This window comes from Bos taurus, chromosome 27 (genome assembly GCF_002263795.3).
Source record: "Bos taurus isolate L1 Dominette 01449 registration number 42190680 breed Hereford chromosome 27, ARS-UCD2.0, whole genome shotgun sequence".
NCBI classification, from domain to species: Eukaryota; Metazoa; Chordata; class Mammalia; order Artiodactyla; family Bovidae; genus Bos; species Bos taurus.
Window position 1 is genome coordinate 33,058,126 of NC_037354.1, and position 17,653 is coordinate 33,075,778.

The window sequence follows — 17,653 nt, forward strand, 5'->3', positions numbered from 1 at the left end:
AGATTGATCCCTCCACGGAGGGGAGCTTGCTTCTAGGGGTGCCAGGATTTTGGGGTGTGTGCTGATGGTGGAGGGCAGCCCTCTGCGAGGAAAGAGCCTCTGCCCTGGTATGGCCCTCTTCCCAGTCCAGGTTGGGGGCCAGGAGGTCCACAGAGAGCCACCTTTACCCCACCCTCCCAAGGCTCACAGCGTCTCTGTGTCTGTGTGATGGGTCCCTGCCCGCCTCGTTCCCCCCCCAGCCCACTCCCGGAGTGCTCTGCTCACCTGGGACGCCCAGGCCCTTTTTGGCAGCCTCCGTGCTGTTTGGCGCTCTGAGCTGAGGCCCGGAGCCTCCCTAGAGCAGGAGGTGGGGAGCAGGGAACAGGCCTCTCACTGTGTCCACTGCGAGGAACACAGGGCATCAAAAGGGTTTTATGGAGTGAGCTTGGGAACCAGCTCCCAGGGAGAGGAGCTGCAGGCGTAGGTGTAGAGGGACTGCACTGGGGGAGGGGAGCTGTGTGCATGCACACGTACTCACACACACACACAGGCGCACGCATGCCCACGAAGCTCATTCCAAGACTCTGACACCCGTCTGTCTGGGTCCAAATTCCCAATCTGCTCCCTGCCAGCCACATTCCCTCGAGCCAGAGACTAAGCCCCTGTGGTGCCTCCGTCCCCCCAACCTGTAAATCGGGCCTCATGGTGTCCTTGTGACGTTTAAATGTGATAAAGCCCGTCACGTGCTCTGCACATAGTAAGTGCGCATTAAGCATCAGGGACCGGCAGGGGACCCAGCCTGGCTCGGCTTTGCAGTCTGCTAGAATCTCTGCGGAGCAATGGGGTGAGCGGAGCGCTGATGGATGGAGCAGATAACTGTGGAAGTGGAGGGGAATCGAGGCGGGGGAAACTGCCACCTTCCTTCAGAAATGAAACAGGAGCCTCTGAGGCTGAGGAAGGGGACCCTCCAAGAGGCAATTAAAGCCCTGAGAGCCCGACAGGCTCCCCTCAGGGGTCTGACACTGGGAGGGTCATGGCGGCCATGGTAAGGCCAGGTTCCCCTTCTGAAGCCAGCCCAGGATAGACACCCAAGCCTCCCCTTCCTGTTCCCCTAGCTTGAAATGAAAGAGCCGGCTGGAGACTGGGGCCCAAAAACAGCAAAAGCTGCCCAGAGTGAAATCAAAACTCCACACTGTCTCACAGGAGAGGAAAGGAGAGAGAAAAGCACACAGAAGGGGGCCTCCCTGGTGGCTCAGTGTCTAGGACCCCTGGGTCCCAAGGCAGGGGGCCCCGGGTTCAATCCCTGGTCAGGGAATGAAGATCCCACATGCCAAATGTCCCACAGACTGCAACGAAGATCTCAGATCTCGTGCGCTGCAGCTAAGACCCAGGGCAGCCAAATAAATACTAATAAAAAAAAAAAAAAAGAAGAAGAAGAAGAAAGGAAGGAAGGAAGGAAGAAGAGTACAGAGAGGAACAAAGAAGCAGAGGGAGGTGACAAGACAAACACCAAAGGGCCAGTTCCAGAGCCCCCCAACCCCAGCCCCACGGGCCCACCAGGCACCAAGAGGACAGCTGCTGCCGGGAATCGAGGTTCCAGGCAAAACCCAACTTTTCCAGCCAGTTAGACATCTAGGGAATTCCCTGGAGGTCCAGTGGTTAACACAGCCAAGGGCCCCCGGGTTCAATCCCTGGTCAGGGAAGTTAAAAAAAGAAAAAGAAGTCCACTCTGCCAGGCTGTGTGAGTAAGGACGTTTCTCTGAGATCCCTTGTGACTGGAGGGGCTTCCCACGCGCTGCAGGCGGCGGGAAGTGACCTACGGGCAGGGGGCGGTGGCGCTGGGAGAGGTGACAGTGACCCAGAGGATCGGGCTTGGGAATCTAAGGACCGCCTCTGGGAGGGGCCGCTCCAGAAAGCCACCCCACCCCCGAGGCCTCCTTCCCAGGCTGCGTCCACAAAGAGCAGAGAGGTCTAAGGAGGACCAGGTCACAGCCGCCGCTAGCAGGAGGACTGGAAAGAGGCCCTGCCTTGCTTCTCTTTACAAGCTCTTGCGCGCTGTTCCACTTCTTCACCATATGTGTGTATTCCTTTGATAAAAATAATTCTTGTAAATAGTGGTGAGGGCTGGAAGCAGGCTCGGCTCTAGACAAATGTTTGAGGTTTGCCTCAACCTGGGCCTCCCTGCCACAGGCTTTGAAGGGGAAGAATCACCCCCCACCCAGCCCGGAGCCCCGGGGGGTGACCCCAGACATTGCCAGGCCACCTGCCCAGAATAACACCGCATCCTCCACCACCAGCTGTCTGCTCCTCTTCTGTTTGCCTCAGCCTCCCTGGGGTACAACGGGGGCGGACATGCGAGCCTCGGCCCTGGGCTGCGGAGACTGACCGGGGACTGACACTGCCCACCACAGGGCACGGGGCGGCCGCCGTGGGGGGGATGTCCCGAGAGCCGGGCCCACCCAGGGGCGCCACGGAGCGCCCCCGCCCAGCACGGAGAGGCGGGTGGCCAGTGAGCCCTCCCCACCACACACGCACGCTCACACACACACTCACTCGCTCACACATACACACTCACATGCACCCAGTCACACACGCACACACATATACTCACACACACTCATACACACAGACACATACACTCACACATACACACTCACATACACCCAGTCACACATGCACACACACACATACTCACACACACTCATACACACAGACACATACACTCACACACTCACACATACACACTTGTGCACACATACATGTACTCACACACATACACACTCACACATACACATACACTCACACATCACATACACTCGCACTCACGTACACACACACATATACATTCACACACAATACACACAAACACACACTCATACACACACACTCATACATACACACACACTCACATACACACACATACCTCACACACACACATACACTCACATACTCACACACATACACACACACACACTCTCTCTCTCTCAGACACACACATACACACACACACTCGTGCACGCACACTCGCACACACACATACACTCACACGTACTCATACACAGACATACACTCACACACATGTACACTCACACACACATATACTCACACTCACACACATACACACACACACAATACATTCATACACACATACACTCACACACGCACATATACTCACACACACACATACACTCACACACACATACACATTCACATTCACACACACAATACACTCATACACACATACGCTCACACACATACACACTCACACACACTCTTCTGGCCAGAGCTGCTTCCACCCCTCTAGACCCTGAATACTCTGACCCTGGTAGGGCTCCGGGAGGGATTGCCGGCCTGGGCCTGGGCCCCGGCCCCATCCTCTCGGTGCTTCTGAGCAGAAAGGCTGTGGCTGGAGCAGCCCCTGGCTGGGGGGTGGGGGAGAAAGATCTAAACAACCATCACGGGCCCCAAGGAGCCCCAGCACCAGGCGGGAAGTGAGGCGTCATGGGCACCAGGAAAGCCCCCCGAACCTTGACCTGACGAGAGGCCCCCTGGGAGATCCCGGGCAAGAGAGACACAGTGTCCCCGAGCTCTGGGGCGCCCAGGAGCTCACGGGGGGCTCGAGGGCTGGCCGGAGAGAGGCAGGAGCAGGAGGGGGCCCTCATCCACCCTCCCTGACCCTGCTCCCCACAGGGACAGGCATCTGTCCTGAGCCCATGGCGCCAAGCTCCTCCCTGCCCCAGGCCTGATCATCCTCCAGGCCGCTGAACTGTCACCTCCTCAGAGGCCTGTGCTGACCCCCTCAGGGTCCTCCGCCCCCGTGGGGCTCCTGAAGGTCCCCTTCCCTTCCCAGCACTCGTCACGGTGTGTGATTGGACACCCATTCGTGTCCATCCCGGCCTCTCCTAACTGGCCCATCGACTCCATGAGGGCACCAAGCTGGACTCCCCCAGGTCCAAAGAGTGATGGACCCAACGCTTGATTTTTCTCCCTAAATCTGACCCTTCCTGAGTCTTCTCCAGCTTCATAAACGGGATTCCATTCTCACAGCCTAAGCCCTCCTGGACAGATTTTTCTCACTCCACTCACTGTGTCAGGGATCCCACTGGACGCACTTTCCACCCACACCCCACCTCCCTCACCACCTCCTTCACCCACTGAATTGTCACCCCGACCTCCGAGCCAGTCTCCGGGCCCCGTGGTCCTCCCACCAGAGTCATCCTCCACACAGGAGGCAGAGAGGAGATGTGAAAGCCCAGCTCAGATCAGGTCATTCCTCCTTTCAAACTCTCTAGACTTCTCTTCTCGTTCAGAATAAAATCCAACATTCTTCCTGTGACCTTCAACGCCCTATGAGATCCAGACCTGAGGTCAAGGATGCCGTGTCCACCACCCTCTTTCCCTCCCTCTCACTGCCGGCAGGGCAGCCACACTTGTCGCTGACTCTTCCTTGATGGGTCACAGCTGGGGACCTCCCACCGTGCTGCCCTGTCCCCCCAAATCCCTGGGCCTCTTCCCTCATTCCTTCAGAATTCTGCTCTAAGATCACCTTGTCAGAGAGGCCTTCCTCACCTCTTTTTTTTTTTTAATTGAAGTATAATTAATGTACAATAGTATATAAGTTACAGGTGTACAATATAGTGATCCACAATTTTAAAGGTTATATTCCATTTATGCACGCATGCTCAGTCACTTCAGTCATGTCTGACTCTTTGCCACCCTATGGACTGTGGCCTACCTCCTCTGTCCGTGGGATTCTCCAGGCGAGGATACTGGAGTGGGTTGCCATGCCCTCCTTCGGGGCGGGGGGGATCTTCCTGATCCAAGGATCGAAACTGGGTCTCCTGCGTCTTCTGCATTGCAGGTAGATTCTTTACTGCTGAGCCACCAGGGAAGCCCATATTCCATTTATAGTTATTACCAAATATTAGCTATATTCCCTACATTGCATAATATATCCTCAGAGTTTCTTTTATATGTAGCTGTTTGTACCTCTTACTCTTCTGCCCCTATATTGACCCTCCTCCCTTCCCTCTCCCTACTACTGATAACCCCTGGTTTGTTCTCTCTATCTGTGAGTCTGCACCTTTTCTGTTATATTCACTAGTCTGTTACATTTTTTAGATTCCACATATAAGTGTGCTATTGTATGGTATTTGTCTTTCTCAGTCTGATTTATTTCACTTAGTGTACTTCTCTCCAAGTTCACTCTGCGGTTACAAGTGGCAAAACTTCCTTCTTTTTCACGACTGAGTAGTATTCCATTGTATATATACATCTTCTTTATATACTCATCATTTGATGGACACTTAGGTTGCTTCCATTCCCCCATTTCCTTACCCTGTTTAATTTTGCTTCACTGATCTTCTCCTCACCCACTAGATGAACATATTCATTGGTTTACTTACATATTATCTGGCTCCCTCTGCTATAACATTACCTCCATGAAACCATGGACTTTATCGTCTATGCACTGACTGCTGTATATTCAGTGCTCGAAACAGTGTCTGGCACATGGTAAATGCCCAGTAACTGTTGTTTAAATAATTAAAAACTCAGGAACACTTTGCTGAGCAAGTTAATTAAATGTCTCTTCTATTCGTTGGTCACTAAAACAGGCTGGAAATCGTAGAAATAAAGAAAATAATAGCCTCCTCTTAGACCTTCTGTTCTAGTGGGAGAGTGAAATAGGTAAACAGTGAACTATAACAGGACAAAACCAAGCAGGTTCCAATAAGAAACACAGCAGCCAGCCTATTGACATTGACTGAGCATGTGAATGTGTCAGGCTTGGTGTTTTGTTTTATTTTTAATTTACTATTATTTATTTGGCTGCACTGGGTCTTAGTTGCAGCACATGAGATCCTCAACCTTCCTTGTGGCACATGGAATCTTTAGTTACAGCATGCAAACTCTTAATTGTGGCCTGTGGATCTGGTTCCCTGACCAGGGATTGAACCCAGGTCCCCTGCACTGGGAGTACGGAGTCTTAGCCACTGGACCACCAGGGAAGTCCCTGGGGTGTTTTCTGACTCCAGTCAACTCTCCAATTCTTCAGCCCCTACTGGGAGTTCTATAATTTCATTCAACTTTGACACTGACTACCTTACATAGACCACACAAGCTAAGGGCTCAGTTCCCCAAGACTGCCTCTACCTCAGATGTCCTGGGGCGCCCATACTTCTGACTGACTGACTATAAATCAGAGATTCTTGTGACCCCCTCTTCAAGTCTATAGTTTGCTAGAACAGCTCATGGAACTCAAGAAAACACTTTATTCACATTTGCTGGTCTATTATAAAGGATATCACTCATAAGTATACCTATGGCTGATTCATGTTTATGTATGGCAGAAACCAACACAATATTATAGAGCAACTATCCCTCAATTAAAAATAAATAAATTTAATTATATATAAAAAAAGGATACAACTCATCGCTTCCACTTCCAGCCAGGTGGAAGCAATTCGTAGGGCAGGGTGTGGGCAGGGGGGTGGGGCATGGAGCTTCCATGCCCATCCTGGGTGGGCTCCCTCCCGCCACCGTGACTGTTCACCAACCCAGACGCTCTCTGAATCTTATTGTTCAAGACGTCTTGACCAGCCCCCATCCTGAGGCTAAGAGTACAACCCTCGTTAGCATAAACTCAGCTGAGCATAAACCCAGACGAGTAACAGAAGATACTCCTGTCCCTCAGTAAATGCCAAGGGTTTTAGGAGCTGGGGGTCAGGAATGGGTGGACATGAAGACCAATACAGTACTTCACTGGTGGTCCAGTGGTTACGAATCCACCTGCCAACGCAGGGGACACGGGTTCCATCGCTGGTCTGGGAAGATCCCACATGCCGTGGAGCGGGCCCGTGAGCCTCAACAACTGAGTCCACACTCTAGAGCCTGTGCTCTGCATCAAGAGAAGCCACTGCCGTGAGAAACCCATGAACCACAACTGGAGAGTAGACCCCGCACCTAGAGAAAGCCCTCACTCGGCAACAAAGACCCCGCACAGGCAAGAAAAGAAAATCCATTCATTCATTGTTTAAAAGAGCAAACCTATTGTTATAGTATATCACACAGGCACCTTTGACAAGTAACTGACATCATCAACACGGCCCTCTGAAGTAAATATTTTTTCACCCCATTGCACAGATGAGAAAACTGAGGCCAAGGCAGATTAAGTGAGTTGCCCAAAGTCACAAGACCAATAAAATGGAGAGCCTGGGATTTGCATCTAGCTTCAGTCTCATGCTCTTAAGCATGACACAGTCATGGTGCAGAAAGTCATCCATCATTTCACTTAAAGGGTGAGTCAGATTTTCATGGAGACAGAGATTATGAGTCCCTCCTGTGGGAGGGTCTAAAGTATACACAGGCACCTCGTAGGGGGCGATGTCGATCTCTGAAGGGAAGTCCTTAGAGGTCCAAATACTTATCTGGGTAGCTTCCCATAGTTCCTATTCATTCCTTCCGGTTGAGGCATGAGCACTCTGCCATGAACCTTCAGTGTCAGAGTTCAACAGGACGGGCGGCTTAGCAGAGTCCCCATGGGGAAGTTCAGGACAAGGAAGAGAGGACAGAGCTCAGAGGACCACCCCAGAGAGCCTTCCTGGTGGGGAGGTGGGATAAAGGGGTGGTGTTCACAGGCTCTGAGCCTCCATGTCTTTCTAAATTAATGGCGCCCTGGAGAAAAGTCATGCTGGCATTATCGATCCAATTATGGGCCATGACCTTATCCACTGTTATCCTGGGTCTCTGTTAGGATCCTGCCTCTGGCATGAGAAGGCACAGAGGGAACTGGAAAAACTAACAATTAAATTCAGACATCCTGAGTGGGGCCTCTGACGGCCAGGAGAAGAGACCAGGGCCTGGAACTGGGAGGTGTTGGATATTGTGAGCTCTGATTCTATATGTGTTTATAATCTCTCATAGCCTTCATTTTATTTTTTAAAATGTATATATTTTTATCTTTTGGACAGGCTACGAGGCATGTGGGATCTTGATTCCCTGATCAGAGATCAAACCCAAGACCCCTGCATGGGCAACTCAGAGTCTTAACCACTGGACTACCAGGGAAGTCTCTCTCATAGTCTTTAGAGACTATTCTCTTCTAGCCGAGGTGTGGAGCTCCTTGGGAAAGTTTCTGTCTCCCTTGACTCTGCTAGAAGAATAAGGACTGGGTATCCCCATTCTACCACTAGCTATGGTTTGGGGGGTGGATGTCTGTAAAGGTTCAGCTCAGAGAGGGCCAGAAAATCAAAATGAGACAACCTTAAGCAGAAGTAAGGGGATTTCTTGGAGTGATTACTGAGGGCACCTTCCTACCCCAGAAATTATAAAGCTCAGTGGTTAAAACTGGACTCTGGGACTTCCCTGGTGGTCCAGTGGTTAAGAATCCACCTGCTGGGACTTCTCTCATGGTCTAGTGGCTAAGACTCTGAGCTCCCAATGCAGGGGACCCGAGTTCAACCCCTGGTCAGGGAACAAGCTACAATTAAGACCTGGTGCAGCCAAATAAATAAAATAAAATAAATTTTTTAATTAAAAATAGTTAAAAAAAAAAAAAAAGGAATCCACCTGCCAATGCTGGGGGCATGGATTTGATCCCTGGTCTGGGACGATTCCACATGCCACGGAGCAACTAAACCCCTGTGCCACAACTACTGAGCCCATGCTCTAGAGCCTTGGAAACATAACTACTGAAGCGCCAAAAGCCCGTCCTCCACAACAAGAGAAGCCACCGCAAAGAGAAGCCCGAGCACCTCAACTAGAGAGTGGTCCCCACCTGCTGTGACTAGAGAAAAGCCCAGGGAGGAGGGAGGAGGGTTGAGGATGGGGAACACATGTATACCTGTGGCGGATTCAGTTTGATATTTGGCAAAACTAATACAATTATGTAAAGTTTAAAAACAAAATAAAATTAATTAAAAAAAAAGAGAGAGAAAATCCCACATGGCAGTGAAGACCAGCACAGCCAAAACAAATAAATACATTTATATTTAAAAATCCTGATTTCCATCACTTCCGGGCTGTGTATCCTTGGGCAAGTTTACTATTCAGGGTGCCTCTTCCCCTTCTGTCCACTAAAACAGCCATCTTCACCCTGGTATGAGGACAAAATGAGCTAATTCTCCTAAAATGTAGTTGCAGGTGCCCGGCACATAACAAGCCCTCAGTAAACGCTGGCTGCCCTGTGCTAGCTCTGGTCTGCTCTGGGCTTGGAGGAAGGGGACACGGATCGTGACCCCCCATCTTCCACTCTCAGCTGCCCCCAGTGGAGGGTCTGGTCAATCATGGGAGAAGAGCCCCCCAGCCACTGCCTGACGAAGGGGAATGGATCAGCATTGCGGGTGGAGGCAAGAGAGAGGCTAGCCAGCAGCTAGCACCCAGCAAAGGCAAACTCTGTCTTTTTTTTTTTTTGGACATTTTTTCCTCTATTTGTTTATTTGGTTGAGTCGGGTCTTCATGGCAGCACGCAGAATCTTTGTGGCGCCTCACGGACTCTTTATTTGCAGCACTCAGATTTAGTTGCTCCGAAGCACGTTGGATTCTAGTTCCCCTACCAGGGATCAGGCCAGAAAGTCCCAAGGAAAGCTTCTTGAGAGAGGGCTTAGAGGGTGCGAGCCCCAGGGCCCTTAAGGGGACAACAATGGTCTGGTGAGTTGTGGTGAGTTACATTTCTGCCCCAGATTGGACTAACATTTTTGATCAGGCCTCCTCACCCCCCATTTTGTTTCAGGCAGGATTAATTCAGCCTTCTCCCTGTATCACGCTACCTTATCCCGAGTTCAATGAAGAGGTTATCCCACACGATCAGGGCCAGGGCCCAGCTTCCTAACCAGATGTCATGAGGGTGGGAGCTCAGCTTGAGTCATCTTTCTATCCCAAACAAACTTCAGCACATGCAGGCAACTCATTCATTCCAGCCTGTATCTCTGAGAACAGATAACCAGGAAGGTTTCTCATGGGGAAAGCTTTGAGTGGCTCAGAGAAAACAGCATGCAAAAAAAGGAAGCGGAGGATAAGTCCCCAACCCTGTCTCTACCGCTCATCCATCACCTTTCTGGACGGGAAGAGAGATCAAAAGGGATGACCAGCAGGACAGGACAGCATTTTGCAACTGTTTCCACCCCGAGCCTCATTCCCACCTGTGAGGAATCACTGCCTCATTAAATGTCATTTGGCCTCGATTCAGCCTCAGAGAGCGGCTGTTGCAGTGGAATTCCTTTCCGGACTTAGAGTGTCTCCGCTGAGCAAAAAAAAAAAAAAAAAGAAGAAGAAATGACAGGAGGGCTGTGTGACCCCGGACCGAGGCGTCCCCTGCTCTTCTCTGAGAAGTTCCCCGGCCTGGGAACAGGAGGGCCGGTGGCAGACCTGCCTGTGGGCCGTGGCTCTGTGACGACCCTTCCCAGGAATGCAGGCCTGGCTCCTGCGCCCGCCCTGAGGAGGGCTCCTGCTGGGGGGAGGGGGGCCGTCCCCTTCTCCCTTGCTCCATTTGCAATCACTATTTATTTATCTTTGGAAGTTGAAGGAACCAGAGCCTGCAACTGGGAGAGGCTTGTGGAGCCAGAAGAAGTCCGTGTCTGGGCTCAGCGTCTGCCGCCCACACAAGGGAAAGAAACCCTTCCCAGGAAAGGGGGTGGGTGGGGGGAACCCCGCTGACAGGCCACCGTGCTGGAAAAGGTGCCACACACACCCACGGCACCAGAGAAGGCGGCAGTCATCAGAGAGACCACTTTGGTGGCCCAACGGAGGAGGGGGAAAGGGGGCTCGCCTCAGGGGTCCCCCAAACCCCAGCAGCCTGCATCTCCACCGCAAAGGTGCTATTAAGTGGCAGAAAAGGCCGCCTTCGTGGGGAAACTGAGGACGTAGGCTCACTGGGCCACACCTCACGCTACCCTCTGTCCCCAGCCGGGTTCCCAGCCTGCATTCCAGCCCCTCTAAGACTCACTGAGAGTTTTCATAGCCACCTGAGTGGCCCCCGCCCACTCACTCATTCTCAGGCCAAAACTTGCAGTCACAAACCAGGGGGCGGAAGGGCCCCTTTGGACTGCGGAGATTTGACACCCCACGATGTTAGGGACTGTGTTCTTAGTCAGAGCCGCCCAGACCGGGCCCTCCTGACTCACTGCAGTGCTCTTACCACAGCCAGTGGGAATCCCTGCTTTTGCCTTCTCAGTTCTGCTCATTCCCACCCACCCACGCCCCCCGCCCTCCACACACGCGCGCGCCTGCGCACGCACAGGGTTGTGGAAAAGCTAGGCCCCTAGATCTGACCTGTCTCGGCCTTTGACCCCTCCTGGCCCAATGACATGCAACCCCCGCTGGGCGAGGTCACCCGGAGGATCCGAGAGCCTCCTTCGTCTCCAGCTTGTATATATCCTGCGCTGACTGGAGCAGGGCTGCGAGAGTGAGCGCCTGGCTTCCAGCCTGGCCCACCAGGTCAGGGGTCAGGGGAAGCCGAGTCTCAGCAACCCTGGAGCGGGGTACAAAGTTCATTCCCACCCAGGGACATCTCTGGTCAAGCCCGCGGGTCGATGAAAGCCCCAGAAGCATCGGGGTGCAGGCTGGACGGGCAAGAGTGAGGCAGGATTCCGTGGGAAGTGCTAGCGGTTGGCTGTGGTTGTGGAGAGGAAGAACCTCAGCTCCGGGGAGAGGGGCGGCCGGGAGACGTCCAGGGTCAGGGCGGGCGTGGGGGACGCGCGGGGCCTCTCCCCGGCGGGCCGGCGGCGACTAGGAGGAGGACAGCGGCCTGACCGCGCATCGGGAGGCGCTAGGGCCTCGCGGACGGACGAGCTGGCGAGGGGAGGGCGCCCTCTCGGGAGGGCGGGCGGGGGCTGGAGGCGGCGGCAGCGGCGCCGCGCCGAGCTGCCTCCATCCATGGCACGGAGCGGCGGCGGCGGCGGCGGCGGCGGCAGGAGCCCGGCGCGATCCGCTAGGTCCCAGCCCCGCGCAGAGCGAGCAGGCGACGCAGAGGGGCCCGGCCTCATCCGGCCCGGGCGCACGGCGCCGAGAGTCGGGCCGCGCCGCCGGGGGCCGTCAGCGCCGCGCTGACAGCCGCGCCCGCGTCCTCCCCGCCGGGGCGCTCGCCGGACATGTCCCCGGGGCGCGGCGGCGGGGACCCCGGGGCTCGCCTCCGCCCAGGGCCCCCCGCCCCGCCCTCGGGCGCCCCGGGCCCCCGCTGAGCACGCCTCCCGCCCGCCCGGATCCCTCCGGCCGGCGCGCAGACTAGCCCTGGCGCTGTGGGTCCCCGCGGGGCGATGGGCTGATGGGCGCCGCGGGACGCAGGATGCGGGGGGCGCCCGCGCGCCTGCTGCTGCCGCTGCTGCTGCCTTGGCTGCTGCTTTTGACGCCCGAGACTCGGGGCGCACCCGGCTGCCCGGTCCCCATCCGCAGCTGCAAGTGCTCGGGGGAGCGGCCGAAGGGGCTCAGCGGCGGCGCCCCCAACCCGGCGCGCAGGAGGGTGGTGTGCGGCGGCGGGGACCTCCCGGAGCCTCCCGATCCCGGCCTTCTGCCGAACAGCACCGTTACCCTGTGAGTACCCTACTCGGTCCGGCCGGGCCCCAGTCCCGACGAAGGCACGACAGGAGACTAGACGGGAGGGCTGGGGAATGGGGGACAGAGACGATTCCACCACTTCAGAGACTTCGGGCCTGAGTCCAGAAGCCGAGAAAGGAGGCTTGGGAGAAGCAGGGGAAAGATTAGGGCTCCAGGCGTGGAAGGAGGGAGGAAGGAGCACTGGGGACGGATGCGCCCCAAAGAGAGGCACCGCGGGGCGCCCACTCACCTGTACAGGTGAAGGGGAACGCGCGCTGGCGGGACGCCCAGACCCCTTGGCTTTCTAGCCGGGGCTGGTGTTGCGGACTTCGGGGACCTAAGGTGGGTGGGATGGGAGGAGGGCTCAGCGGAGATCGACGCCTGCGGCCCAGTAGGTGCCTGTGGTCGTCACCACCGCGGACGCGTCCCTGGACGCACTGGGGGAGTTTCCCGGGTTCAGCCCGCGGGCCTGGATCCTCCAGATGGGGGCGCCCCATCCGACCCCGGGGCCTGCCAGCCCGGCCTGCAGCCCGTCTCTCTAGCTCAGGCAGGAGGGTGGGTTCGGAAAAATGTCTATCCTTGGGGTGCAGGCGCTTCTAATGTGAACGAGAACCCCCGGCGTCCCGATTCCTCTTGGGCCCCTGTCCCGCCGCGCGCATCTGTGAATTGACCTGTGCTCCTAGTCCTGCATCCCTTCCTCCTCCCTCCCTTCTCGGATGTGAAGACGAACTTTGGCCGTTTCGCGATTGACTTCTTCGCGCAGATTGCAGAGAAAGAAACCTGGCGGAGGGGAAGGAGGCTGCCTCCCAAACTCCCTCCGTCATCCCGTCGTTCCCTTCTCAGCCCGGGCCTTATTAAGCCCTCATTGGCAACCGGCTCTGCCCGCTGCGCCACAACCCGACCCCCAGCCTCCCCAACGAGGGTCCGAGATCCCGCCAGCCCGCAGGAGAATTAGCGACCGCTCCCCACCGCAGCGATTTCCTGCGCGGACCACGTGCTCGGAGCTCCACGCATGCCGTGGAGTGGGGGGTCCGGCCCTGGCGGCGGCCCCTTCCTGTCCTGTCCTAGACCCAGCCTCCAAGCCGCTTCCCCTTCCCTGTCCTCCTGACCCTGGTGGCGACCGTTTCCCCACCACCCCTTGCCCTGGAGTTGGAGCTGGCTCAGGGTCTATCCGATTGTGTCCAGAACAATACAGTAACGACTCTGGTTGGGTGAGTTCAGAGGCTGTGCGCTTCCTGACAGGACACGACTGGTCAGCCTCTGACGTTGGCCGCCTGGCCTGCATTCTCCCCAGCCTGGGGTGGGTGTGTGCCTGTGTGTATTAGCGGGGTGGAAGCCGTGTCCCTCTGCTCTCTCCCGGGTTCCCGCCACTCAGGGGATAGGGCCATGGCCTGGGAAGACAGCTGTGGCAGCTGATTCCCGTCCCCCTGAGAGTCCACTGGTGTGGAAGTGTCCAGACAGGCCTGGGCATTCCCCAGCCCACTCACTTCTGGAGGAGAAAAATGCTTGCTGTGTGGAATGATTGGGCCAGTGTGTCTGTGTGAGTCCCTGCTGGGCGATGAGAATTGAGCTCCGAGAGGGGTGTGTGTGCATGTGTGCCCTGGATCTTTCAGCCCTGCTCACACACATGTGCTGCCATTAGGGCATCCTAACGTACTGACGGCAGAAAGAAGGGGAAAAACATTAAAGGTGGTTTTGCAGCACATCTTAGAATGATTGGGCAACTAATGCTTTCCAGCCACGGCTAATTCCCATGGATGCCACTCCAAGGAGACAGCGTGGGGTGAGAAGATACGTTCTCAGCAAGAGAGACGCTGGGTGAAAAGATATGGGGATAGGGTGGCAGCCAACAGGACTCCTAGCTCACCTTCCCATCCTTAACCATCCCCAGAGGAAGGGCCGCCCCCCTTTTGTCCCAGGCCACTGACCTACCTGGGCCAAGATACCTTCCAAAGAACAGCCCCCCACCCCTCAGCCTGGCTAGACATCTCCGCAGGGACAACGGACAGGGCAGGCCAAGCTGGAGCACCCTGAGAGCCCGCTGGCCCGTCAGCCTGCCCTGGGGTGAGACTGGGACCCACCACGGACATTTGCTTCAGAGACCACCCCACGGACTCCACCTAACCCGGATCCAGACTGCAACCCATCCCCCAAGCTGGCTTTTAAAGGAAAAGAGCCCACATTCTCCTTCAGCAGAAGTTGGGCAAGGATTCTTTTCTGGGGGTTCAGTGCCCCCAGTAAACCCATCCCTAGCCAGCATGCATCTCAAGGGAAGAAGGGCTGGGAAGGGGCTTCAGCCACTCCAGTCTGGCTGCAAATGGAGGCGGAGAGCGCGGAAACCTTCACACCCTCCCAAACCCTTCCCTCCTTTATTATTTTTTTCCCCCAAAATTTCTCCTTTCCCCTTTCTGCCCATGACCTAGGGCAAACAATGGACTTGGGCCAGTAACCTTTGCATTATAGCTTTCCCCTCTCTCCTCCCGTTTTCCTCCAGAATGGGCCGCCAGCTCTCAGTCCCCTCCACGCACCGCCCTGCCCATGTGGGTCCTGGGCGGGCAGGGGAAAGTCGGGCCTTCACTTTGGGAAGCCTGGCAGACTCTCCAGGCAGAGAAAGTGCTAGATAAGGTGCCCGTCTGCAGCCAGCCTCCAGGCTGATCAGGGGCAACCCTGTCAACAGAGCCGCTCACCTCAGGGAAAACCCTTCCGCCCCCACCCCGTTATCTGCGTCCTGCCTTCTGTTTTGCAGGCCCCTCTCTCCACCCTTGGCTTTTTTTTTTTTTTTCTTTCCTCTAATGGATTTTCATTCGCAGTTTTTCCAGGAAAGTAGAACTCTTGGCTTTCTTCCTGATCCGTCTGCCCACCCCACCCCCTAGTCTCACAGCTGGTCCAGGGGGCAGCTGTGGGCATGTCCCCGCCAACCCCACCCCCAGCCCAGAGCAGGAGCCTTTACCGGCCTCCCTTGAGGGGCAAGTTCTCATGGGGGAGAGTGGCTTATCACAGGCAGGGGATGCAGACACAGACCACTGTGAGCCCCCTGCTCACCCCTAGGCAGCAGCTGATGGGCCTGTCCTCTGATTCTGGGCTCTGGGAGTTACGGAGATGGGGAAAGTGGAGAGGGGATATTCAGGGATTCCACGAAGAGACTGATAATGGATAACTCTAGAAGGAAATCTCTCCTGAGGACCTCCCAGGACCTCTGAGCAGGCCCTCAGAGGATACTGGGCAGTGTCATAAGTTTCTGGGCGCCCTGGGCCAAAACAGACCTAAGAGACCAGCAGGTCCAGCCCCTACATGAACATCTGACAGCTGAGCAAACTGAGGCCAGGTGGGCAGAAGGCCACATCTTGCCCCAGAGCCGCACAGTTTAGCTGGCTGATGCCAGCGTCAGGATTAGCTGGTGGGGTTCCCCTCGTGTTCCTTTCAGGTAAGAGAGTCAGTGTTCACCTGGCTGGACTTGGGAGCCAATGGACACAAAGGCTGATTTAGAAAACCCGGTTCCTTCCCAGCAGGACCCAGGCCCCTTTGACCTGGGAACATTCCAAGGCTGGGTGGGGATGGGAGGCAGGCATGGGACAGTTGAGGAATCCTCATCCACTCAGTCTGGGGGGTTGCCCACCACATAGGTTGATCCCACAGGAGAGAAGGAGCTTGGGCCCTGCAGATGTGCCTGACGGTGGCTAGGCCCCTTTGCTGTGAGTTTGGTGGTCTTCAGAGCACCATGGGGGAGGGAGGCCCCTTCCCAGCCCTCCCCACAGCCCCCTTGTGCCCTCCCTTAAGCACCCCTCATCCCAGCCATGGGGTCCAGTTGGGGGAGCTGGGGGCAAAGTGTGCCAATGGCCTGCAAGGAGCCCCGAGGGGAGGGGAGAGATGCTGACTGAAGGGGCGGGCCCACGCGGCCTCCCCACCCCCTTCCCTTCCACCCTCTTTCCCCCATATGGTTCTCATAAGGTCTGGGCTCAGAGACAGCAGCCAGAGGAAGTGGCTGTGTACAGAGAGCTTTTGTGCGGGAGAGGAGGGGGGTGGGGGAGGGAGCGAGGAGAAAAGAGGGAAGGAAGGAGAGGGAAGAGGCCCAGGACTCCAACACACTCTCCCTTTAGGGGGGCTCTGGGACCCCCCGCTTGTCTGAAGTGAGGAGCCCTGAAGAAATCCATGTGCCTCCCTGACTCTCCCCCGACCACCTCCTGGAGTTGCTGATGGCCACCAGAGCCCAGGTTCCAGGACTCATCAGCCATTCCCAGAGGTGTTAGGAACCCTGCCCATAGGTACAGGGCCCAGGGTCTCATCTCAGAAGCACCAGGCAGACAGCAGAGCCCTCCATGCTTCCCTGGGTTGAGTCCTTCTTGCACCTGAGACAGTGGACCTAAAATTCAACCCCCATTCATCCCGAGTGGGGCCAGGACCCAGAATGGGTTATTTGCAGAATTATTCGGAACCCATGCAAGAACCCAGCCACTCCTGACCCCCCAAGGAAGTCTGTTTTTGCTACTACAGCTCACCCCTCTGGGCTGGGCTTTCGGGGGTGTGGGAAGGTGAGCTGGGATGCAATCCTTAGTCCTGGTGAGTCTGAGAATTTCCCCCAAAGGCACAGGCAAACCAGTGTAATTTGAACCTCACCATAAATTGACCCTTAAATTTGGGGTCATGTGTTTAAAGGGAGCAAGTGTTCCTAAGTTTATGCCACATGGGAGTCATTGGGGTAAGAACTCTTTCCTGAAGGAGAAAAAGTTCCAGCCACCTCTGAGTTGATCTCCATCCTTCCATTCCGGCAAGCATGTCATCCCCAAAGCCCAGAGAGGGGAGGCGAGTTCCCCAAGGCCACACAGCCTGGACTGAGACCCCCCCTTCACTCCCCCATTCCACCCCTCCCCCCCACCCCCGAGGTAGAGCCTTGGCCTCCAGGGGCCCAGACGGAGAGCAGGGGAGGGGAGGGGAGGGAAATGGCCCTGGGCTGGGGAACCAGAAGGAAAATCCGGTTGACGGCTAAGACGGGGCTGTTCAGAGGGGCTGTTTATTTTCATTCCCCCAGCCCAGCCACTCTGTTCTATTTAGAGCTTAGACACTGACAGGACAAAGCTGCCTCCTCCCCTTCCTCCCTCCTCCTCCTCCGGGGGGCCCCCATCCTTCCCAAACTCCAGAACATTCCTTT

General features: G+C 55.9%; 1 protein-coding gene across 1 annotated transcript in view; it reads left to right on the forward strand.

Moving 5' to 3' along the window:
• Positions 1-11,835: 11,835 nt before the first annotated feature.
• Positions 11,836-17,653, forward strand: part of ADGRA2 (adhesion G protein-coupled receptor A2) — a 37,131-nt gene continuing 31,313 nt past the window's right edge. The window contains exon 1 of the mRNA XM_024986491.2: positions 11,836-12,504. Within this exon, the coding sequence (XP_024842259.1) occupies positions 12,239-12,504 (266 nt within the window). The 5' untranslated portion in view covers positions 11,836-12,238. The remainder of the gene's footprint in view (positions 12,505-17,653) is intronic.